The following is a 26,503-nucleotide window of genomic DNA, read 5'->3' as shown; positions in this document are numbered from 1 at the left end:
TTAACCTACTGAGCCACCCAGGTGCCCCTTAAGTACTCCATTTAACTTGAATTTCTTTGCTATTCTATGACAGTAACTTTTTTTAAGCCATCCTTAGCACTAGGTACAGAAACAGATGTTTGATAAAAATTCCTAAAAGGAATAAATGAACATTTGCTTATGTTCTTGTTCATTGTGAGCACAAAGGAAATACTGTTAAAATTCAACTGAAAAAATTGACTTTATTCAACGGTTAGTGAATCCAGCAACATCCCATCTAACAGAAAGGAGCTCTGAAGAGCTGCACATAATGAAAGGCTTTTATAGACTTAAAGGGAATGGGAGAAGGAACTCCAACAGAGTGGATTGTTTCAGGCAAGGTTACCTTCCTTTGGGGGACAGTCGGGGCCTACCAGGCAGACTACCTCCTAAATGCTGAGTCAGGTAACATCACTGGTTACAGGTTACAGTCCTGGGACAGGCTGAAACTGCAGCTGGGGTTTGCCGATGTGGGGCTTAACACAAGAGACTCCATTTTGGCCTACTTTATTTTAGCAGTACTGCTCAACTACCTGTTGCAATTTCTTTAACTTTCCTAAGAGATTTTAGAATGAGCCGTTTCCTCTTTCCACCTTTATGTGAAAACTTAGTTTCACTGGGATGGGAGATTCATTCATATGAATTTATGGATTCATGGCTATATTCAGCTCTCAAATGGCAGAAAACGACATTCTTTCAAAAAGCCGCAGGTTTTATTTTAGAGGGTGGGGAGGGGAGAGGGGGGCATGGGTCTGCACGAGCAGGGGGAGGGGCAGAGGGAGAGGGAATCTAAATCCATATCCATGTTCAACACAGAACCTGACATGGGGCTCAAACCCATGACCTTGAGATCATGACCTGCACTGAAATCAAGAGTCAGATGCTCAACTGAGCCACACAGGCTCCCCAAGAAAGTTGCGGGTTTCATGGCAAAAGGAAAAAATGTTTGGGAGTATGATTGGGAAAGAGTGGTTTCTTAGTGCTGCCAAGGCTTAATTCCACCAATACTGAACATTATTGTGCCAGGCGCAAAGGATCAGGCTATTATTTCAAAGTAAATTATAACAAACTTTTTTAAAACTTTCCCCGTTAGTTTGTACCTAATAAATGCTAAAATTAAAAAGAGGCACAGAAGGTCTCACTTTTCTTGAAATGATCCCTGCACAGCACCTTCAACATCAACATCACCAACATGTATCAATAAATATGTCTTTGGTTGAAACAAAAGACACCCATGTGCAAACTATTGAAGAATTTTGTTGGCTTTTACCTTTTTAACTGGTAAGGATGCATAGAGCAAAAAAGACTTCCCTAAATCCCAGGTCCTTTTCAAATTTCCTTCAGAACAGTAGCACATTTTCAATGCCAAACTCTAAGATGCTAAAACTGACTCCTCATAATGGATCCTGCAGCTAGTTCAACCCAGAAGATGGAGAGGGTAGTCTCTGGAGCCAGAACACACAGGAAGGAAGGCACAGCTAAGAAGAGTGAGTGGATGGTGAGGGCAGTGAAATGAGATTCTATGCAACCCCTGACCTTTTTACATTCAATCTAGCGTTCTAGACAGGAATGGATGCCCTACCCTCTTCACCTGATCCTAAGTAAAATACATTAACTAGAAGAGCACTTATTTACATTTAAAAACAAAGCCTCCAAAAGGTGGAAAGTTTATTAACATCTAAAAAACAGAACAGCAGAGAGCTATTGAATGTGGGATAATTACTACTTATTCACCGGTTTTACTGCAGGAGGTACTTTTTAAATCACCATTTCAAATCAAAGGAGTACAGTTTTTTTTTTCTAGAAACAGCAGTGTTTCACCCTTCAGGTAGAAGACTACATTAAGTGCCCCAATTAGAAACAGATAAATGAATACCTTAAAAATATATAAAAAAGGGTGACTGCTACTTGAACATGAATTTCCACAAAATTATTCTTGTGCCTAACTTCAGTTGCTTAGAAAAGGTAGCTTAAAAAAAAAAAAAGCAATACATGAATATGCCTTGACTTAAGTACATGCTCTCAAGCAAGTTTTAAAAGAAAAGTGGAAATTAGGGTTTCCAGAGTTTTAGGAGTCCATCTTCACTGTAGGTAGCAATCAGGTTTTGATGAGGGTGATGTGCAATACCAATCACATCCTTCTCGTGAACCTGGGAAAAGTAAAGCACTGGGTTAGAGGATATAGATCTATATAAATCACACTGAAGAAGCCTCCAGAGCTGTGGGAAGGAGGAATGAAGCTTCCACTTCTCACCAAAGAAATCAAACTTTAAAGGAACCTCGAAGAGGGCTAAATAAAAACAAGTGAGGCTATCACACTGCTGGTTCACATTTTCTGTACTGTTTTTTACAATGTGTGAATAATGCTTTGTCCCAAATCACTTTCACATTACAGCTGATCCTATTTACCATCATTTTTGTAAAGTTCGTAAGTTTTGTAAATTCTAGGCCAAGACAGAGGCTAATAAGACTAAAGAATATCAGCTCAGTGAACTTGTATTTTCTAGATCCCTCAGCTAGGCTCCTCTGAGATCTGTATGGAGTCCTGATAGGGCAGGTGCACCAAAACTCACTCAAGAACCGGCTGAGACCAAGAGATGATTTTCTAACATGGGCATGTATGCAATTTTTTATATGTTTACATTCTCACTTCCTGGGCCACAGAAAACTATGTTTTCCCTTTCCCTCCTTGCATTCAGTCAGACATGTGACTGAATTCTAACTAAAAAAGAATGAGGAACAAAGTAATATAAGCCACTTCCAGATGTGAGTCTCAAAAACATCTAGTATAGCCCTCAGCTAGTTTATCTCCTCCTGAAATCTTAGAGGCCACATATTCCAAATGACACAACTAGAAGATGGAGGAAGACCATCTCCTATCACATTGTGGCACAGCAAGAAATAAGCTGTATTTGTGGCTTTCTGCAGGGTGTATAGCTCATCTAGCTAGCTAGACAGGCATGTTCCCTTTCTTATTCTCTGCCTTACGTATACCCTCCTATACACTTAAGGCTGAGCTGCTCACTGAAGGATCACTTTTCCTGAGAGGAGGTAATTCCATACCATTATTTATGGGTCCTTTATTTTATTTGGTGATATCATTTTATATTTTCTATATGAAGGTTCACACAGCAGTCTGGAGACGGTTTACCTCAGCGTTCAGAAAGACACAAGTATGAATGAAATTTCTTTAGATGGCCTCAAATCTGTAATACTCACTGTCAAGGTTCTCTCCAGTTTGCCAGTGACTGTGCTAAAACAGTAGAGCACAAAGTCCTCCCCTACGCAGTAGATCCATTCACCACGGGGAGATAGGGCACAGCAAACGAAATCACCACCTTCTCTCTTACCAGAGCTGAAGCTTCTGACAATCTAGATCATACCATAATACCCGAGGCAAAAACAAAACATCTGGATTAGCAATAATTCTAAAGCAGCAGTCTTAACATCTTTACATTGTTATTTTGCATTTTGGTTTATTGACATTTAGAATTAGATCACCAATTACACTCACTGCTAAAATCCTCTTGCCTATGAAATATTCAATGGATAAGCTATCTAAACTTAATCATATATCCCAACTTACCAATCCTTTTTTACTCAAGTCATTTTACCCTGAAGCAAATTCATTACCACCCAATTTCTAAATCAATATACTACCAGTTCTCAATGCTTTGTGGGCTAATACTCCACTGTTTCCTCTAACAGAATGATGCTTTCCTCATGCAAGATGCAACTGTCTCCAAAACCTTACTTGTTCTATTTTACACACCACATCATCATAAATCAAGCTGAGAGAAACCAATCTCAAAAAGTTACATACCATATGATTCCATCTTTACACCATTCTCAAAATGACAAAATAATGGAAAGCAGATCAATGGTTGCTAGGGTTGGGGAGAAGGTTTGCTTATAAAGGTATATAGCACGAGGGAGCTCCCTTGGGGATGGTGAAACAGTTCTGTATCCTGATTGTGATAGCAGTTACAAAAATTTATACGTCGGAGAAAATTTCATAGAACTTGTTGCCTCAAAATGAACGCATGTTGTAGAGATTAGTGAAATCCACATGAGGTTAGTATTTGAGTTAATAGTATTGTATCATTGTCAATTTCCTGGTTCTTGATAACTGTACAATGGTTCTGTAAGATGTTATCAGGGAAAGGGTGTGCACACAGGGACTCTTCATCCTGTACCAGCAGAAAACTATGAAGTAGGCAACTACAGCTGTTGTGCAGGGACCCAGTAGACAGAATAGAACAGCCAGCTCAACCGTGGGCTCTTTTTGTCCGTCAGTTTACTTAGTTCAGTCAGTCTGTCTATTTAATCTCTACACCCTGAGATCAAGAATCACATGCTCTTCCAGCCAAGCCAGCTAGGTGCCCCTCGACCATTGGTTCTAAACTACAAATTTATCAGTGATAAGGACTAACAGAATGGAGGTGGTTCCAGACACCAGGCCCTCGCACTTCTCCATGCTCAGCAGGATCCCCAAGGGCTCAAGCCAACATTTTAGTAGCACCGCAACACATTCCCTTGACATTCCTAATGTCCCTGGTGCTACAAAAGTGAGGTTTCTTGGGAACCATGCAGGCACCCTGACTACAAATATACATCACGAAGATACTGTTGCCCTTCTATGAGAGTTCTCATCTTAGATGGTGTGGTAACTAGGAGATGTCCTAAGTTAGTAATCCAATCCACATACCATACATAGCTCCCTTATTCAGGGTTTGTTACTTACAACACAGGTCTGAACTGCACATGTCCACTTACACACAGATTTTTTAATTTAATAATTTTTTTAATAATCTCTACACCCAGCATGGGACTCAAACTCACAACCCCAAAAAAGTCACATGCTCTTCTGACTGATCCAGCACCCCACAGATTTTTAGAAACAGTATGGGGATGCTTGGGTGTCTCAGTTGATTAAGCATCTGCCTTTGGCTCCAGTCTTGATCCCAGGGTCCTGCATCAGGCTCCCTGCTCAGTGGGGAGCCTGCTTCTCTCTCCCCCTCTGCCCTTCCCCCTGCTCATGCTTTCTCTCTGACAAATAAATCTTTGACTTGATCCCAGGATCATGACCTGAGCTAAAGGCACTTAACTGACTGAGCTACCCAGGTGCCCCCCTTAGGTTTTTCTTATTTACCTTTTCTCTAAGCTTACTTTATTGTAAGAATACAATATATAGGGATGCCTGGATGGCTCAGCGGTTAAGCATCTGCCTTTGGCTCAGGGCATGATCTCAGGGTCCTGGGATCAAGTCCTGCATCAGGTTCTCCTTCTGCTTATGTCTCTGCCCCCTCTCTGTGTCTCTCATGAATAAATAAATAAAATCTTAAAAAAAAATACAGTATATAATACACATACAAAATACATGTTAATTGTTTATGTTATCAGTAAGGCTTCTAGTCAACAGTAGGCTGTTAAGTTTTAGGGGGAGTCAAAAGTAATATGCAGATTACTGTGCAGGGCATCAATGCCCTTAACCCCTATATTGTTCAAGGGTCAACTACATAAGGTTTTTGGAGTGATGAATCCATATTTGGTTACAGGAAGGGCCAGAACAAAGACATAATTTAGGAATGGCCTGCAAGATCTGTGCAAAGGCACTTTCTGAGCACTCACCTGCCCCTGCATGTTCATGATGACCACGGTATTTGATCTGTTGCACACCACAAAGTGCTCTGGGTTTTTAGGAAGCAGGATCACACTGTTGACAGTGATATCTGTCCCTGCAGTGCTGCCCAGGGATTTAAAGGTATTTGAACATTCTGTGGTCTTCATATTCCAGATCTATGACACGAAAATTTAAGGCATAATCATTTTTTGGGTATATGAATTTCAAAGTTTTGGGTTTAAAAAATGAACATTTGATAACTAAAAATGAATAAAACTGACTCAGAAAAAAAGCTTCTTGTTAGTCGTATCACATACCTAGCTTTGCATATACAAAGTAAGCACTCAGCATGGTTGCTGATTAATTAGCATCAAGTCACAAATCTATATAATAAAACCTTTTAAAATCTATGACCTCTTTCAAAATTTTCCTAATGAGCTATGTATCTTTAAAATTTGCTATGTATCAACACTGCTACTGTCAACCAGAAAGCCACCCTTATCTGGACATCAAAATAATATATAGGCTTTTTTAGAATTATAGGCTTGGGACTCTATCCTGAGATTCTGGTTTGATAGCTCTGAGAGGGGGCATAGGCATGTCCATTTTTAAAAAGCTCCACAAATGATTCCAATGTACAGCTTGAACCACTGTACAGAAGCCACAGTGTCGATATATATACAGGGATCCATGAAGTCACTCTTGGCCACATGTATTACCTCTCCCAGCCCAAAATCTCCCTAATGCTTTTCACCTTGCCCTTCTGGGCTGTTATGAACTGATAGGGTTAAATCAGACTTCACAATTAACTGAAATCAGAGATGTGCTTAAAAAAGGAATGGACCAAATCTTGCATGGATGGCATTGTCTGGACACCATTCACTTTATATATATATATAAAAATATACTATACACACACACACACACACACACACAGAAAAGCCTCAAAGGCATAGACTGTGTTGTTTCCTTTGTGCTTTCAACCGAGCTTCTTACGAAATGGATGTTGAATATCTATAACAGGAGGAAATAACTGCCTCACTAATGCCCCAGTATTTATTTCCTAATAAATACTGTTCTCATCTGCCCAAATCTCCTCTCTAAAGCCCAATTGCCTAGGAGAAAAATGAACTTTTCAGTGATGAAGAGTTCTAAGGCACCAGCATTTTCCATCCAAAAAGTCTATGAGATGTTATACCTGACTTGCTGAAGAACTAAAGGAAAAACCACAAAACTAAGCAAGACAGACAAGCCACCTCCTATTGGCATTTTACAGGTTGTAAGACACATATACAAAGCACAGAGGGCAAATCCCATGACTAAAGTACTAAGAGCACTGTGGATCTCCCCATCCATCCTGAGAAAGACTCCTACCCTCAGGTTCCTGGTTCAATTCCCAAGTGAGAACAAGCAATATCAGAGGGTAGTCTTTTAGGCATTCGTGTTAAAATGCTTACGGCTTCTGCCACAACTATACACTTACATAAGGCAATTTAAAAGCAGGTCCAGAATATAAATGGAGATCTCAAAGATCTCCAGCCATTTTCTATTTGGATTTCTCATCTCTTCTAGGAAATGAGGCCTGCTATTAAAAAAGAGATCTATTTATCTGGCCACTAAGCCCTTTGTAAACTTGACTATTGTGGGTGAAACATATCTATATCAAGACAGAATTTAACCACTATAAATGAGGGGGAGACAAGTATAGGCCTCTACACCCTTCCTCTTTTCCTACATGTGATAAAGTCTGTTCTGATTATGTAAGTGTGAAATCCAACACCTTTCAATAAGGATTCACCAGAGAGTTATTATTATGTCTCAGATTCCCCTCATTTACAGCTAAAACAGCTAATAAAGAAGTTTACTCCACCACAATCATCACCATTATCACCACTGAAAATTCTTCAAAGGACAAAAAATAGAAACCCCAAAATAAACCAGTATCAAATACTTAACCTTTACAGTGCCATCAGAGGATGCACTAATAATATAATGTCCATCTTGTGTAAAAGTTGCTTCATTAACAAAGGAGGAATGGCCACGAAATTCCTTCAGTGTTTTCCCAGATTTTAAACCGTGAATTCTATCACAAACAAAAGAAAATGAACAGTTAATATTCTATAGACTACAATTGGGACCAAATGTTGAATATACTTTCAATGAATTACAGAAGTTCAAATTATAATATCAGGTGAAGAAAGAGGACTATGCAATTACATATGCAGTATAATTTTCATTAAGTCAAACAAAACCAAACCAAAAGCTTGGCCCATAGGCTTCTGCTCAGAGACAGACTTCTAGGCTTGGCTATATTGTAATGTGTCCTCCATGGTGCTTTTAATGCAGGCCGGTCCAAAAATATCGCACTTTGAGAAACATGAGGCACTGCTATAATCCCTTTCTAATCTCTCTTCTAGGTGGACTCAAATGAACAAAATAATGAGGTCTCCACATACACTCACTCTCCATATAACACCATCTTGGTTAAAGCATAAGGAATCATTAGTATCTCCCTCCAGTGCTTCATCACAGCAAACCCAAGTGAGGGAGTTTGGGGACTCTTACTTACCTAATTGTCTGGTCAAAAGAGGCACTAAGGATCTGACTGCTATCCTTAGAAAAGCTTAGACAGGTGACACCTTTACTGTGGGCCCTTTCAAATCTCCTTAAACATTGTCCACTCTGAATCTTCCATACCTTTATTAAAAAAAATAATAAAAACTTGTAAATAGTGTCCCACTGTAGCCTGCAGGACCAAGCAAGATACAATGCTCAATGATGCACTAAAACAGTATTAAAAATGCATGCTAACAGCTGGCTATGGCTGCTTCACGGAGTGCAATAACGGAACCCTCTGAAACTTAAAACCTCTTTCCTTATAAATTATTAAAACAAAAATTTAGACATGAAGTTCACTTAGCAGAGACCATTTCTATATTTTATCTAGCACAGGGTGTTTTACCAGCAATTAAATACAAACCACAGGTAATCAACTGCAGACCCTTCCATTCCCTAAAAAAACTCAAAGTAAAACACATCATAGAAGGTGAGCCAGGGTAGAAAACAGAAAAGGGCATGATGAGCAGATGTGAGTTGAAGTCCCAATCTATCACTTACAACTGTGGGACCTGAAACTGATTATTGGACCTCCCTAGGCAGTTATTAGAATTAAACAAGAAAATTAGCATAAAGTGGATGTTCAACAAAGAATAGCTGTTATTAAGCTATCACATGTAGAACACTACCCCACTGCAGAAGTCTCAAAATGTCTACATATAAAAGTTTTTGCCACTAATAAATACCTTGATTTTTCCATCTTGAGCCCCAGTTGCTAACATTTCTGTATCTCTGCTAAAACACATGCAGAGAACAGCATCATCCATCATCATAAAGTTATCCTGGGCCTGGTATTTAAGATCCTAAAGGAAACAAAGATGGGCAGTTACCAAATAACACAAAACCCCCAATTACACCAGATCTCTACAAACTCACTACAAGCAGAATAATGGCCTGTGCCTGCTCTAAATATCAAAGGCAAATACTAGTGACATGAACATGTGTTCCTAATAAACTGATAGTGCTGAGAATAACTACAGTATTTATTATTGTATTAATGATTATTAATATTGCAAACAATTCTGATCTAACACCCTAATCTTTTGGTTACTGATCTTTTTTCTATGCAAAATTCCCCTACAACTTCACATTTTAAGTTTTTTATGTATCTGAATTTATTTTAGGGATATGATGTGAAAAACCAATGTCTTTTTCCAAATTGTTACCTCCTTTTTCCTAAAACTATGTATTGACTAATCTACTTAATTGTGATGTTTCTTTTATCATCCCTTATTGTTCAAAACAAAGTACCTTTATTTTTTCCTAATTACAAAGTAAGAGGGTCATGGTTTAAAAAAAAAAAAAAAAAGCAAACTATAAGGAAATTTATGTAGTAGAAAATGAAAACCACTCATGAATTCACTACCCATGGAGTAGAAGTTAGTATTTCTATGACAAAGACTGTATTTTAAATCAGTGGATAGTCAATAAATACCTATTTAGGAAAAAAATTAAGTTGAATCTACACCAACTTCATCCTTCTAAACAAATTCCAATGAATCAAAAAGTAAACATAAAATGAAACATGAAAGCAACAGAAATTGAAGAAAAAGATGGATAAAGGTAATGATACAAAAAAATTTAACTCTATAAAACAAAATGATGAGCAAAGTCAAAAGACAACAATCAAAATTGAAAAATATTTGCAATACATATACAAATACTGGTTTCCTCAAACTGTTCCTAAAAATATGAATCCAAAAGAAAAATAGGTAAAGGATATGAAGACTTCACAAAGCAGGTAATATTAGTGGCTTTTCACATATAAAAAAATATTCAATTTCATTTATAATGAGAGAAACACACAATATCACAATTACATTAGATTAGAAATAGTAAGTAATTGCTTATATATGCCTAGAAATTCCAGAAGGTTACATAAGCAACTGATAACCCTGGTGGGACCAAGGAACAGAATTAACCAATTGAGGGACAAGAGTAGGGGAGGCAAGACTCTTTTACTGAGTAACTTTTCTATTTTACAAAATGTTGTATCAGATGAGGCACTTGGGTGGCTCAGTCAGGTAAGTATCTGACTTCAGCTCAGGTCAAGATCTCAGGTCCTGGGATGGAGCCCTGCCCCTGGCTCTGCGTTCAGTGGGAAGTCTGCTTCTCCCTCTCTGTCTCCCTCTGCCCCTCCCCTTGTTCATGCTCCAGCTCTCCCTCACTCTCTCAAATAAATATTCTCTTTCAAAAAACTGTTCTATCAGATGTATATATTACTCATTTAAAAAATAAATTTATATTGTAAAAATAACATAACTTAAAAACAAAAAATAGATAACTCTCCTACTAGAAAAGTTGATATATTTTAAATACTTTACCTTTCTGATTTTTCCAGTTGTAAAGTTCCAGACTTCAATGAATCCATCAACAGACCCAGTGACCAAATACTGACCATCTGGAGAAAATCGAGCACACTCCACATGTGATTTCTGACCAAACTGTTTCAAATGAAACAATGAAACAGATGCATTTTTATCTACTGACCTTAAATCAATTTCCATTTTAACCTTTTGAGAAATCCTGCCCTAGCAAAGGTCACAGCAAGCCTTTATTACAGAGTATTGAGAAGTATTTCTGTATCTAGAAACAGAGACAATGGATGTATTTTCTCTGACCAGTTTTAGGTCTGGGCTCTCAGTTGAAACTAGTTTTTTTAATGTGAAGTTGGTATTCCCAAAGTAATGTGAAAGAACTACTTTAGCACAGGACTTGGAACAAATAATCCTATAAAATAATAAGTTTTTACCTGAGGCAGCCACTATTAGTATGACTTTCACACTCAATATGTTTTACATCTAGAGGAAAAAAAATCATTTTTTCAAAATAAATGTGTGTTTTCCTATACTATTTTGTAAACAAATTTTCCATTCTGTTTCTTTTCATGACCTTTATTTAATCAAGTGATAATATGTGGCTGACTAACTCTGGAACTAATTCAAGCCGACAGAATATTTGCCTAGGAGAGGTATCCCGAGCATTTACCAGCAGTGATGTTCCCAATAACAGATGAAAACCACAGAACGTTAGACAAATGAGAACAGAGAAAAGCTGTACTATGAATTTCACTTTAAATGCCAGAAAAGGAAGTGTTTATAAAACAAAATCTTGAGGCGCCTGGGTGGCTCAGTCAGTCAAGTGTCTGCTTTCAGCTCAGGTCATGATCTCTGTGGTCCTGGGGTTGAGCCCTGAGTCAGGCTCCCTGCTTGGGGGGGTGGGGGGGTCTGCTGCTCCCTCTCTGTTCCCACTCCCTCCATCTTCTGCTCTCTTGCACTCTCCCTCTCTCAAATAAATAAATAAAAATCTTAAAAGAAAAAAAAGAAAAAAGTCTTAGCCTGGCAGCCTAATTATAATGCATTTCTATTTGTCTCAAGGCTTCAGTTAGGTAAACAATAGTGCCACTCAGAAATATCTTTACATGTGAATCAAAACATATAATCCAGGAAAGATAAATTCAAAGCTCTAAGCCAAAGTCCAAGATTTGAAGAATATGAAATATTTCAAAATCCATACATTCAGTAAGAGCACAAACCCAGAGAGAAACTAATATAAAGGAGATGCTGGGGATCCCTGGGTGGCGCAGCGGTTTGGCGCCTGCCTTTGGCCCAGGGCGCAATCCTGGAGACCCGGGATTGAATCCCACATCGGGCTCCCGGTGCATGGAGCCTGCTGCTCCCTCTGCCTATGTCTCTGCCTCTCTCTCTCTCTCTCTCTCTCTCTCTCTCTCTCTCTCTCTATCATAAATAAATAAAAATTAAAAGAAAAAAAAAAGGAGATGCTGAAGTAGCAAATATGTTTGTAATTCTGGGAACTGAAGCAATTACTTGATTGTGCCTTTTCCTAAAAAAGTCTCAGATTAAAACAATTTAAAAAGAAACAAACAAACAAACAAGAACCAGCCATGAAATGATAAAATTCTTTTTCTCAAACACCACATAAGCCTGGTACTTTGCTGGACATGTAGCAGGCAAAAACACCAACGTTGAACAAGACAAATACACAGAAAGTTCATACTTAGCTCCAGGCTTAACCAAAGAGCTAACCATTCTTCTAAAGGAGGGCCTTCTGGGAGGAAGTACAAGGACACATGACGGGCCAGCTGCCAAATTTATGTCCACTTGGATATGCATCTGAGGTGTGCCACTGCCAGACCCCAGGAGGACCCCAGCAGCAACCCTGAATGTTGTCAGAGCTGGAGAATGAGTTCTCCCATCCTGGCACATGGCCTGGTTGAGCAAGCACATAGAGTCCTTGACAAATGATTACCAAATGGCTGAGCATCTAAGGATCCTACCTTAATATGCCTGCTCAGTTGTGTAGGAAACTTTTCTTCTTCCACATCTTTGACAGCTGCTTTGCCTCGGAACAAATCTATGGTCATGCCAGGAGGAAGCAACCCCTGGTGCTGCTGCCACTTCAGTGCCTATGAGAAAAGAAATGTCCAGTGATCTACTTGGGTGCTTTTAAGATCTGGACCTGACTGCTCAAAGCCAAGCCCAAAAGGATCAGGTTAACATCCAAACATCTTTGGCCATCCAAAAACAACATAATCTGTGCGACTCTCTCAGGAACACAGGCTGATCTCAGGGTGGAAGGGAACTCTGAGAGCCAACAGGTCCATGTTTCCATATCTATTTTTTTTATAGGTTTGACTTTTATTATAAACAAAATGTGGAAAACAAAAATCTCCCATAGTTCCAACAGCCAAATACAGCCACTGTTAGTTACCATTTTATGTATACCTTCTAGCATGTTTATTAATTAACATACCTATAACTATCCTCTATATAAAATTTTATATTCTATTTTCACCTATCATCAAATCATGCAATAACATAACTATCATTTCACTGACTGTAAAATATACCCTACCTGGTAAATATTTAACAGTTTAATTAATATATTAATGGACAGTCACACTGTGACCAATTGTTCACATGGCTAAATTATGCCACAACAAATACTTCTGAACATAAGGCTTTTTCTATTTAGAGGGTAATACTCACTTAGAATAGATCCCTAGAAGGATTATTGAATCCAAAAAAGAATAAGAATGGTTAAGGTTCTTGATATATACTGCCAAACGGTTTTCTCAAAAGGTTTCAAATTCAACACTCTTTATGACTACATTTGGGGAGTAGAAAAATCATGGATTTTGGAGACCGATGGTCCTAGGCTACATCATTTGCCAAATCTTAGTCCGATTCCCAATTTATTTCCTCTTCTGTTTACTCTTTATGTTCTCTGTGCACTTATCTATCTATTGTATTTTTCTTATTTTTCCTATCAATCTGTGAGCTTTTAATGTGATCAGGTATTTGTTATTTATGATTGCCAAAAAGAATGTTTTTCCAATCTGCCTATTTTTGATTATAGCTTAATAGGTTTCTTTAAACTTTTAAGTGATTAAATTTGTTGAGCTTTCCTTTGGTGATTACTCCCTAATTACAGGAAGTCCTTCCTTATCAAAAGGTTTGATACATTATTTCTGGTTTGTCTACTTTCTGATGTAACTTTCAATCCATCTGAAATTATGCTGTATAAAATGAGGTGAATCTGATCTGACCTTTTCCCCTCATTCTAAAGTAAGTGCCCCAGATTTATTGCAAAGAGGCTATTTATATCTGTATTAATCATTTGTACCCTGTGCTATTTATAAAAACCTATTACTCTAGTTTTCAGTAACAATGCTAGTAATACTACTAGTACTATTTAAAACACACACACACACACACACACACACACACACACACACACACACACACACACACCATCAGCAGCTATCATTTACTTAGGATTTACAAGGTGCCAGGCCAAAAAAAAAAAATTTTTTTTAACTGAAAAAAAAAAAAGTGCCAGGCAATTCAGGATATGCTTTAAATGTGTTTTCTCATTCAATCCCAACTACATCACTATGAGTAAATGGGATCAGAAAAGTTAGGGAAGCACATGGCTGACTGAGTCAGTGGAGCATGTGACTTTTGATTTCAAGGTCAGGAGTCTGAGCCCCACATTGGGTGTAGAAATAACTTAAAAAAAAAAAAGTTCAGGGCACTTGGGTGGCTGAGTGGTTGAGCGTCTACCTTTGGCTCAGGTCATGATCCCAGGGTCCTGAGATCAAGTCCCACATCAGGCTCCCCATGGGAAGCCGGCTTCTCCCTCTGCCTATGTCTCTGCCTCTCTGTGTCTCTCATGAATAAATAAATAAAATCTTTAAAAAAATAAAAAATTAAAAAGTCCAGCAAAGTTAGGTAATGTGCCAAAGACTACATCAGTTGGTAAGTGAGAGATCTTGGCTTCTAACAACAGTAAACATTTCTTCCAATTTGCCTTTGACAGTGTCCTGGCACAATGATCAACAATACTCTCAAGCCATCCCAAATGGAATAATATATTCTATGGTCATCCTAATTCTAACTAATTCTAGAGCTTATGTTATTAACCACTAATCTATACTGCTTCTCCCAGGAAAGATGAGGGCGGCATGCCACAGGTGTTGGTACAAGCAGCTCTACAGGTATTCCCAACTCTAAAGATGTCTGATTTATTTAGCCTGTACATAGTTTATATACAGGAAACAATACCAGGAGTGCAGGGTAATTTCAGTTCCACAGACTTTAATTACCTGCCCCAGCAATGCCATGAGACGAGATGGAGGCACCACACTGACTTCCCCAGCTAAGGCCTGGGCAATAGCTGCTCTTCTCTTCTCTTTGCTACTTCCATCTGGGTATGCCTGAAAAAGAAGGAGTAGCATCATTTCTAAGAAACGGCTACAGGGTATGAGTGTGCCTATTTAAATACAACAATAATCATCAAGCAGAAACATTTTTTAAAAACGTAAAAAGAAATACCTGGCTAAAAAAGGGATTAGTCATATTAATCCGTTAAAACAACTTCCCAACTCTCCCCACTTGCATTTCAAAGAGCTGGGAAAGAACTGAGGTCAGCCAATCCATACTGTTATTTCTGAAAGGGTCCAAGTAAACCACATCAAAGCCAGAGTTGTTTCTCTAGTTTTTTGAAAAATCTGCAGAAATAATGATTCTTTTAGTAATTCATTGGTATTTTATTTGGCCCAATGACTCCCAGCCCAGAAGTTCTTCACCACCTCTAACTTGAATCCTGTCATGGTAATCTAAATTTCTTTCCTTTAGCCTCATGGTTTCTGTGAGTTTACCTTAACTTTCCATCATTACCTAGGACCTATTAAATTCTTTTTCCTCCTATTTAGACTAATAAAAGGCTGGGTGAGAAATAATGAAACTATACATATAATAAGATTTGGAAAGAAGAAAAGAGTATTAAGTCACCACACTCTACCAGTAAGCTGAGACAAAAGCACGAGCTTTATAAGAACTAAGAAAGTTGGGAGAAAACTGCACTTGTAGGGCCAAGGGACACAAATGCACACTAAATATATGAGTAGTCAGGAAGCACTTCAGGGTCAAATAAGTACTTGGGCTAAGATGGAAATTACATCAGAGCAAATTTTTTTGTTTCTTTAGTAATCAACATACAACCCTCTAAAATGTGGTGTGCAAGGAAAGGAAGACCTTCAAAAACTCAAGAAAACTGAACGATTATTCTCTTTAGCATATGTAAATTTCTTTTTTTAAGTTTTTTTTTTTTTTTTTTTTTTTTTAATTCATGAGAGACACAGAGAGATAGAGAGCCAGAGACATAGGCAGGGGGAGAAGCAGGCTCCATGCAGGGAACCCAACGTGTGACTCCATCCTGGGACTCCAGGATCCAGGACCAAGCCTTGAGCTGAAGGCAATTGCTCAACTCTTGAGCCACCCAGGCGTCCCTGCATATGTAAATTTCAATCAACATACATAAACAGTAAAGTAACATTCTCAAAAATTAAAGCAAAATCACAAACAGTATCCAATAAAATGGTAAAAAGCAGATTACATTATTGCATGTTTTTAAAGTTAACAAGTTTCTTGTCATACCTCACGAGGATCAAAATAAGACCTGGCCAAGAGGTTCTCCAAATGAATATACCGCTCTGGCTGTGTTTGTTTTAACATGATCATGGGGTCAGTCTGTCTCAGGAGTGACCTGGCGGCCCCCAATTCACGCAACTCTATCAATTCTAGAACAACCTGGATAATTGAAAGAAAATGTTTGTTTCAATGCATTCTCTTAGTACTCTTTCAGTACAATTTCTGATTCAGAAATGGCCTCCAAACATGATTTCCAATATTAGGAAATGCTCCTTCCTCTTTTCCCTAGCATTTTCAGGTGGAAAAATAAAGCAATTATAAATGGTAACTTCAATCTTTTTTTTTAAGATCTTATTTGAAAGAGAAAGAGAGCATGAGGCGGGGAAAGGGAGAGGAAGAGGGAGAAACAGACTCCCTGCTGAGCAGCAGAACCTGATGCAGGATTTAATCTCATGACACTGAGATTATGACCTGAGCTGAAGTCAGACACTTAACTGACTGAGCCACCCCAGTGCCCTGGTAAATTCAATCCTTCAACTTCTGTTCTTCATTTTTATCTACCCATCTCCTCTCACCTCACGCTTCCTGTTTAGAATACAAAACCCAAGAAAATTAAAGATGAGAATATTTCCACGGGCTCCAGAGAAACCTTTCTCCGGTTAACAAAATTTTCTTTGGGGAATTACTGAACTCATGTGGATTATAAATAAACAGACCAACTATCCTACTTTTATTTCAAACAACACTATATTCCTATTTCCAGCAAGCCCATTCTGTTATCATACAAGTGTATAATAACTAATTTGTATGATTTCTGTCCTGTTTTCCTGGCAAGGAGCTTCTAAAAACCTTGGAATTTCCCTAATGATAGGAATATATTCATTATTAATGAGCCTTGCATCACATCTGAGTTTGTGCTATGAAGACAGCTCATGGAAAAGGCTGGTTGCCAGAAAGACCAATCCTATTAGAAGGTTGAGGTTTTGAGTCACCCTAACCTCCAAGGAGTGGTAGAGCGGGAGACTGAAAGAAACCCCAATAAAAACCCCAATGGTGGGATCCCTGGGTGGCGCAGTGGTTTGGCGCCTGCCTTTGGCCCAGGGTGCGATCCTGGAAACCCGGGATGGAGTCGGGCTCCCGGTGCATGGAGCCTGCTTCTCCCTCTGCCTGTGTCTCTGCCTCTCTCTCTCTCTCTCTGTGACTATCATAAAAAAAAAAAAGAAAGAAAGAAAAACCCCAATGGAGCTTCCTGGTTGGTAAACACATTAATAAGTCAGGTGAGAGAGATGCTCTGATTCCATAGGGAAAGAGCATTAGAAGCTCTGGACTCAGGACCCTCCTAAACTTCACCTTTATATGTCCCTTCATTTGACTAGTCCTGATTTGTATTCTTGATAATAACACTGTAATCACAAATATAGCACTTTGCTGAATTCTGTGATTCATTCCAGTGAATTATACATTCTGAAAGGGTCATGGGGAACCTCAGATATGCAGCGACTTGGTCAGAAGTATGTGTGGCCTGAGACCTGCAAAAAGGGCAGCCTGCATCTGAAGTAAGGGCTACCTTATGGAGGACTGAGCCTTTAGCTTGCAAGGTCCACACTAACTCTGGGTGGTTAGTGCTGGAACTGAATTGTAATACACTAACTGGTTTCAGAACAGTTTGTTTTGTTTTTGTTTAGAGATTTTATTTATTTATTCATGAGAGAGACAGAGAGGCAAAGACATAGGCAGAGGGAGAAGCAGGCTGCCTACTGGGAGCCTGATGTGGAACTCGATCCCAGGACCACAGGATCAGACCCTGAGCCAAAGGCAGACGCTCGACCACTGAGCCACCTAGGCGTCCCAGAACAGTTTGTTTAATGATCACTTAAAAAATAATTTTAACTTGGGAAAATCTTGGCTTCTCAAAAAAAAGGGGAAAAAAAATAAAAGTAGCACTCAAGCCTTGACAGTGTAAGTTTTAAGGGCTATTACAGTCCCCCAGAGCATTCAAGGAATGTTCACTGATGCTTCCCAGTGAGGTGGCCCACAATAAACCAATAAACCAGCATCACCTCCACTCTTACCTGTTCATAGAGATCGATGAGGGTTTTATCTGGCAATTTCAGAGACTGTATAGCCTGTAAAACAGTATCCCAATGGCCACTATTAATGTCAGCTACAAAACTCTCAATGCTGTCCACGGTATTCAGAGACACAGTAGTCTCTTCCTGTAAGGTGGCTAATGCCCGATGTAAACTGTTCTCCTTCAGATACTGCATGATGAGACGGATCACACTGAAAAAAGAAAGCAAGTCATCTAGCTCAGGAATCCTCACTCACCAAAAAGTCCACAAAATAAAGCTGCCCACCACAGCTTATTCTTATTCACATTTTATTCGGCCATCTTCCTTTCACTATTTGCTTTCCATTTCTTTATCACGTTAAGTAAACTTTCCAGAAATCACAGAATCTCAAGTTACAAGAGACTTTTGAGGATCATCCAGTCCTACTTCCATCTCAAAATTCAAGAACTGGAGTTCAAAAAGGGGATATAATTTGCCCAGTGTCTTACAGTCAGCTAGAAAGGGAGCTGGTATCAAGGTGACTCTCCTACTTCCAAGTCCCAAGATCTTTTTATTATGCCAAGTTTCTTTTTCAATTTGTATGATTATATTGCTGAACACTTTAAAAGACTGGTTTATTTTAGATGGAGAGTGAGCATGAATGTGTGGGAAGGGGCAGAGGGAGAGGGAAGGGAGAATTGACGCAGGGCTCGACCCTGAGATCATGACTTGAGCTTAACCGACTTGCGCCTTTCAGGTACTCCCATTGTTGTTCACTTGTGTGAAATATTTAAACCTAGTCCAGTTATTGACACAATATACTTGAAATGCTTATAGGATGACTTGGTCTATTTTTTTTAAATGACAATCAAAAAAATATGAATTGAGATTTTCTTAATAGGGATTTGTTGAGGGATGCCTGAGTGGCTCAGCGGTTGAGCATCTGCCTTTGGCTCAGGGCGTGATCCTGGGATCCAGGATCGAATCCCACATCAGGCTCCCTGCATGGAGCCTGCTTCTCTCTCTGCCTATGTCTTGTCTCTTCCTCTCTTTGTGTCTCTTGTGAACAAATAAATAAAAAATCTTTAAAAAAAAAATAGGGATTTGTTGAATAAGTAGAACTATACCATGTATAAAACCAAAACAAAGCAACACCGACCCACTGCCTTTATTACCAGATTTTCAGGACAAGTGAAATAAAAACATTGTGGATTCACTTTCCCAAGGAAGAGAGAAGCCAGATGATTTCCAAATATGGAGAAAAGAAGCAACTACTTTCAACATGTAACAGAAAACTTTTAAGTCATTTATAGTTAAATATAGTTATTTATAGTTAAAACTTCTTGATCATGGGCTTAATAAGGAATCTAGTGAAGAATCTGTTCATATAGACTATAAAACTTCACTGTACAATGCTATAATACACTGTTTTCCTTCTTTAAAAGTACGTATGTGGCTCACACTGTATTTCTTTTTTTTCTTTTTGGGGGGAGGGGCAGAGGAGAGGGAAATAGAGAAAATCTTAAGTAGGCTCACACTCAGTGCAGAGCCTAACATGGGGCTTGATCTCACAACCCTGAGATCATGACCCGAGCCGAAATCAACAGTTAAACGCTTAACCCATTGAGCCACCCAGGTGCCCCTCATACTGTATTGTTACAGACAGCAGGAGTATAGAGGGTCAGGCTGCCCTGGTTGGAAGGGCAGATTGGAATTTAGTCAATTCCCTCTATCAGGGCGAAATAATAAACATAAAACAATGAACAAAGTTTATTATTTATTATACATTTACTATATTGGGTACTGTTTTAAGTATTTAGGCATATTGATTCATTTATTCCTGAAAACAATGCGATGAGCTAGGTATTACTATAATGTCCATCTTACAGATGAAGATTTGACCAAGTAACAGAGATAAATGGAGAAATGAAGGCTCGAACTGACAACATGGCTCTTGAGCACATCCCAGACAGGAAAGCAAACACTCTCTTCTTGAAAACTCCTGCAGAAGGAAACTTTACTGCTACTTGCAGTCTTTTCTCTCATGGCCCCTTTAAAAGATACTCAGCCTTAGATCCCTGCTATTCTAGTAATTTTTTTTTATTCTAGTAATTACTATCCTTCTTAGCATACTTCTATTTGCACTCCCCAAAGAGACACTGTCCCTGTAAAGGTCTCACATTTGACACACCTCAAATCAAATTTACTTTCTTCAAACACAATATACAGTTGACTCTTGAACAACATAGGTTAGGGGCACTGACCTCCCCCTACAGTCAAAAATCTGCGTTTAACTTTTGATTCCCCTAAAGCTTAAATGTTAAAAGCCTGCTGTTGACTAGAAGCCTTACTGATAACATAAACAGTCAATTAACATATATTCTGTATGTTACGTGTACTATATATTGTATCCTAACAATAAAGTAAGCTAGAAGAAAGAAAATCATAAGGAAGAGAACATACACTTACAGTACACTATAAAAAAAAAATCCTCAAAAAAAAAAAAAATCCTCAGATAAGGAGACCAAACCCATGTTCCTTAGGGGTCAACTGTAATACATAAAGACCTAAAAGCTTTGGAGATTGGCTGGGATTTGAATCAGAGTTGCACTTACTGTGACCTTGGGCAAGTCCATTAACACCTCTGTGCCTGTTTCCACATCTGTTAAGAAAAATACCTACTCTGTAGGGTTGAAGAAAAGGATGACTATACTGTTTATGGCATGACTAGCAGAGAAAATACTCCGTAAATAGTAGATACTATTGATAATAAAAACATTGCAGGGGCGCCTGGCTGGTTCAGTCAGTATAGTGTGTAGCTCTTGATCTCAGGGTTGTGGGTTCAAGCACCACACTGCGTGTAGCAATTGCTTAAAAATAAAATATTTTGGGGATCCCTGGGTGGCTCAGTAATTTAGCACCTGCCTTCAGCCCAGGGCGTGATCCTGGAGTCCTGGGATCGAGTCCCACATCGGGCTCCAGTCCCACATCAGGCTCCTTGCATGGAGCCTGCTTCTCCCTCTGCCTGTGTCTCCGCCTCTCTCTGTGTCTCTCATGAATAAATAAATAAAATCTTTTAAAAAATTAAAAATAAAAAAATAAAATCTTTTTCTTTAAAGATTTTATTTATTCATGACACACACACACAGAGAGAGGTGGAGACACAGGCAGAGGGAGAAGGGGGAGCCTGATGCGGGACTCAATCCCAGGACACTGGGATGACAACCTGAGCTGAAGGCAGACACTCAACCACTGAGTCACCCAGGTGCCCCTTAAAAATAAAGTCTTAAACCAACAACCCATGCAACAGCCCAAGGATGGGAGAATGGTTGGTGTCTGCTATTAGACCCCAAAGCATGGAATCCTTTTTTTTTTTATTATTATTTATTTATGATAGTCACACACACAGAGAGAGAGAGAGGCAGAGACATAGGCAGAGGGAGAAGCAGGCTCCATGCACCGGGAGCCCAACATGGGACTCGATTCCGGGTCTCCAGGATCGTACCCTGGGCCAAAGGCAGGCGCCAAACCGCTGCGCCACCCAGGGATCCCAAAGCATGGAATCCTTTCCAACTCCTGCCCTGACTCTGTCTTAGTTGACAGCACTATCACTCCTTTGCCTTATTTTTCTCAACACTTATTACCAACTGTTAAGTCTCATCTTCTACCTACTGTTTTTGTCTGTTGTCAGCCCTCTCCAATCCACACTGGCCTATAAAAGCAAGGATTTCTGTTTTGTTCATTACATCCTCCGGGTCATAGTAGACTTCAATATTTGTTGGATGAATAAACCTCTCTTTCCCTTGTGGCGGGGTCTCCAGGACAAGTCCTCTCCCTTTTTTACATTCAGGACATAAATGTTATGTCTCCTGGTTCAATTATTAAATGTTGGCAAGGGCAAGGTAGAGGGTGGAATACTGAAAGGGTTCACTAAAGACCTTCTTCAGTCACTCATTAGTCGGCCTCCCCTCCAAGTCGATCACTCTTCTGGCCCAATCTTTAAATTGTTTCTCCTTTGTAGCTACAGAGAACTCACCGCCCAATCAGAATTCAGCGCCAGATAGAGCGTGATAAAACAGCTAATTGTTCATTCATTCCAAAGGCAGTAACTGAGCCTGTCTACGGAGTGCTAAGCACTGGGACTATAAACAAAAGGAGCTCCTGGGCGCCTACACCGGCCAGTAGGGTGGGCAGAGAGGCAGTGACAATACTGGGTAAGCGCTGGGCAAAGGAAAGCAAAGGGGCTAAGCACCGAGGAAACGAGCCACGCTGTTTAAGTGAGAGCTGGGAGAGAAGGAAGCTTAGAACCCAAGCTCTCCTGCGCAGGTAATTAATTAGGCTGGAGTCCAGAATGGATGGGCAACTTGACCCGACACAGAACACGCCAGGAGTCGGCGATGGCTAGAACTCAACTCTTCAAGCCCTATCCTTCCCTCTAGCCCCGTGCGGTCTCCCATGGGGTTTTGGGCTTCTCGCCCGCTACTTTCTAGAGGACCCGCCTCCGAGGTAGCCAGATCCAAGATGTTTCTTTGAGGGCAAGGGAATGCCCCTCCACTCCCGAGGCTCTCGGACGCCTCCCCCGAGCCTCTTTCACCCCACACCCTTCACCTCCCCGCCCCCCGCGCTGTGCGAACTTCCGCCCGGCAGCACTCACTCCGAGGACTCGATTTCGATCGACATAGCGATATCTTCTCACGGGGGTACCGACCAGTCCACGGCGAGGCCCAGTAGCGCAACGCACCGACTACACCTCCGGCGGCCGCCTTACATCACTTCCGCTCGACGTCCGACGTGCGCTCCGGAGACGGCGTGTACGACCGAGGGGCGTGGAGTACGTGAGGGGCGGAGCCTCGAGCGGCCGATCGCGATCTGAGTCTGCGCGCCTGCCCCCCTCCCCCCCCAGCTCCGGGGAAACCCTTCTTCCCTGTCCTCCCCGTGGGTAAACGGCTTAGGAGCGCGGGTTTGGAAATGTTGCTTTCATTTAATTCAATTAATTGCTAGGTTTAAAGATAGGGTTGGATTTACCATATCCAACCTGCGAGATTAATACATTCGAAACCACTGGAACCCTAGCCGACATTTGCAGGAAGAGTCAACTGAGAAGAAATAGAAAGATTTAAGAGAATAATAAGACTCTGCAGCCGAGACAGTTTTATCAGTCTAATTATGAAAAGTTTGAGACGTAGATGGGATTTGCAGACCCACTTCTCGGAAAAGAGCTAAAGTAACTTCTAGAATTTCCAGCTAAGTATTTAGTTGAGAAGAGTTCACTGCAAAGGTAAGGTTATTAGAAAAACAATGAAGCCAAATGCAAATGTTCAAAGGGAGGTCTGAGAATGCTTTTTATAGACTTCATACATTACAAAGTTAATAGGGACAAATGAAAGGTAGGGATGTCCATGAATTTCGTAAAGGCAAGTTTTTAAAGTATTGCCATTATGTATGAATTCTTAAAATATTTGCAGCAAAAATGGTAAGAAATCTGTGTTGCGAAAATTACATATTGAAATGCTTTTATTTGGAGATTTCCTGGCTTTTGCAATCTTATCTGATACTGTCTCCAAAAGGTCTGCGCACAGTTTCTCTCTCGCCTCTTTTTTTTTTTTTTAATTTATTCATCTATTCATGATAGAAAGAGAGAGGCAGAGACACAAGCAGAGGGAGAAGCAGAGGGAGAAGCAGGCCCCACGCCGGGGGCCCGACACAGGACTCGATCCAGGCATTCCAGGATCGCGCCCTGGGCCAAAGGCAGGAGCCAAACCGCTGAGCCAACCAGGGATCCCCACCTCTCTTGCCTCTTAAATATCACTTCTCTTTTTCAAATCTTTCTCTTTGCCATCAACTCTTCAAGAACATGGCCTCCAAGATCACAAAAGTCTTAGAATGCTAATGTTTGCTCCAGCCCGGGGTGAGATAGCTAGATAGGTGTGTGATTTCTGAGATTCTTTCGATATCCCATCCCAAGACACAATTTAGGAGATTATTACAATGTCTTCCTTGAAGAGTCTGCCCATTTTCAACAATAGCATACTCATTTTCTTCACCTACTACTTATCATGTTATTTTTGCTTCAATTAAGGCTACTTCCCTATCTCACTTGTACAAATAAGTCTTCTCTATAATTATTTTAACCACACATTTTATTCTAGTGTCCACTACACCTCTGCTCTCATTTTAAATGGAATGGCTTCTCTCCTTGTGACTCCTATTGAATCTTTAGGCCCAAGGATTTAAATATTGAAATACATAATTAACATATTTTATAACAATGTTTTTGTAATATTAGGCATTATATTTATTTTTTTCATTACTTCTATGAATAGATTATATTGTATAAGCACTTCAGGATAACAAAGGGAATTACCAAATATTTGAAGGGCCTTGAGCCTAATAGTACTTGAGAACACGGAAAATCTCCATCACAAAAAATTCCAACATAGGGGCACCTGGGTGGCTCAATTGGTTAAGTGTCTGCCTTCCGCTGGTTTCATGATCCTAGGGTCCTGGGAGTAAGCCCCATGTAGGGCTCCCTGCTCAGTGGGGAGCCTCCTTCTCCCTTTCCTTCTGCCATTCCCCATGCTTGTGCTCTGCCTCTCTCTGTCAAATAAATAAATAAATAAATAAATAAATAAATAAATGAATGAATGAATGAATGAATGAATGAATGAATAAATAAATAAATAAAATCTTTTTAAAAAATTCCAACATACTAATTCCAATCTCTTATTTTTCTTACTCTCTTTAACATAAGAAAGATATTTTAGAAAACACTAAAAAGAAAAAGAAAATAATACTTATTGTGAAAAAGACATTTATGTAAAGTGAGGCAATTTCTTTGGTTTCATTTTAGTTTCTTTTTATTCAGTCAGTTACAGGTACACTAAATTGGTTGGGCTTTTTCTCTAAAAAAAAAAATGTATTATCCTATTTTATGAAAGCACAGGTCTACAATTCCTTACCTAAAATTCTGAAATCTAAAAAGCTGTGAAAATTAAAGGTATTTTGTAAGTTGGCAGCACAGTCTGTCCTGAATTTAAGTAAGGCTATTTGCAGTTTTTAAAACATCTCTTAGTGTGAATATTCATTTGCAGAAATGTTAACATTTAATTATGGAGTACTGCCTAGATCCTGCTGGGAGATATTATAAGCATATAAACTATACTATATTTCTAAAACATAAAAAATTCTAAAATCTAAAACATATCTAGGCTATTTTCAGAAAAAGTGTTGTGAGCCTGTTCAACCTATGTATCTATCTAATCTCTAATTGTATATATGTCAAGGCTCTTTGAAGTGATATTCACCTAGCATCATCTAGGTGACAGGATTTGGACTAATTTTTTATTCTCTTCTTTTTTTTTTGTATCATTAAAATGATTTTTCATAAGCATGTACAAAATTTTTTTGAATTTCAAGAAATTATAGTACTTAAAGGCACAAATATCAGTTATCTCCAAAATTATATGGAAAAATTCAATCTATGATACTTCTAATTTCAGAGAAATAAAAATTGCTTCTAAACTAAAAGAGACAATGAGATGTGGGAAGGCACACATAAACTATTCTATCTTCTATCTGCACCACTTACTGCTTTAAAAAAAAAAAAATTCCATGTTGTCAGATGGTCTTTTTTAAGTCAGAACTTATTTGTGGCCAGGTCTGTGGTTTATATTACCCATGACAAACAGACACCATTCCTGAGAAATGAAATTTTATCACAGTTAGTAGCCTCATCCTTTACTTCTTATATGTGTTGGATTTTTAATCTCTGATTAACAGCCAGTATCGCTGGCATCACACATTCTCCTCATTCATGTTTCCTCTGTAATAACAGATTTAAATATAACATTTTTGTTACCATGTCCTAAACTGCAATCCTTATCTAGTTAGGAAGGTTTTTTTCCCCCTAAACGAGCTGCTTATGTAAGTCTTCTGTATCCCAACTATATAACCAATCAATTTCCATATCCTTTTCGTTCCCAAAGCATAAGCTTTTGTCATCTTGCTGATCCCTTATTAGCAAGACGATAAACTTTAGTGGTTACTAAAAGACCAATTTCTATCAAATTTTTTTCTTCACACTAGACAAATGAGGTGTCTTACATCTCTTTATCTGCATATGGACAAAGAAACTCAACAATACAACTTCTAACCTCTAAACCAGGCAGTTGTATTCATCAGGAAGCTTCCCACCCTCCACTCAGGGACTAGGTTACAGCCTCCTAAACCTGATTTCTTGT

The 26,503-nt window shown here is 39.3% G+C and overlaps 1 protein-coding gene across 1 annotated transcript; it reads right to left on the bottom strand.

The window, feature by feature from the left end:
• Positions 1-201: 201 nt before the first annotated feature.
• Positions 202-23,032, bottom strand: SMU1 (SMU1 DNA replication regulator and spliceosomal factor). The gene is made up of 12 exons (XM_055302432.1): positions 22,918-23,032; positions 18,285-18,495; positions 16,219-16,371; positions 14,886-14,996; positions 12,555-12,683; positions 10,582-10,701; positions 8,944-9,060; positions 8,211-8,338; positions 7,598-7,724; positions 5,650-5,817; positions 3,238-3,390; positions 202-2,168 (listed from the first exon to the last, which is right to left on the bottom strand). Exons 1-12 carry the CDS (start codon positions 22,941-22,943, stop codon positions 2,070-2,072), a joined length of 1,542 nt encoding a protein of 513 aa, XP_055158407.1. The 5' UTR covers positions 22,944-23,032; the 3' UTR covers positions 202-2,069.
• Between the last annotated feature and the right edge of the window lie 3,471 nt (positions 23,033-26,503).

Source organism: Nyctereutes procyonoides, unplaced genomic scaffold, assembly GCF_905146905.1.
Source record: "Nyctereutes procyonoides isolate TBG_1078 unplaced genomic scaffold, NYPRO_anot_genome, whole genome shotgun sequence".
Lineage (NCBI taxonomy): Eukaryota > Metazoa > Chordata > Mammalia > Carnivora > Canidae > Nyctereutes > Nyctereutes procyonoides.
Note: the sequence above shows the minus strand (reverse complement) of the source record. Positions and strands in the feature narration are given on the sequence as shown.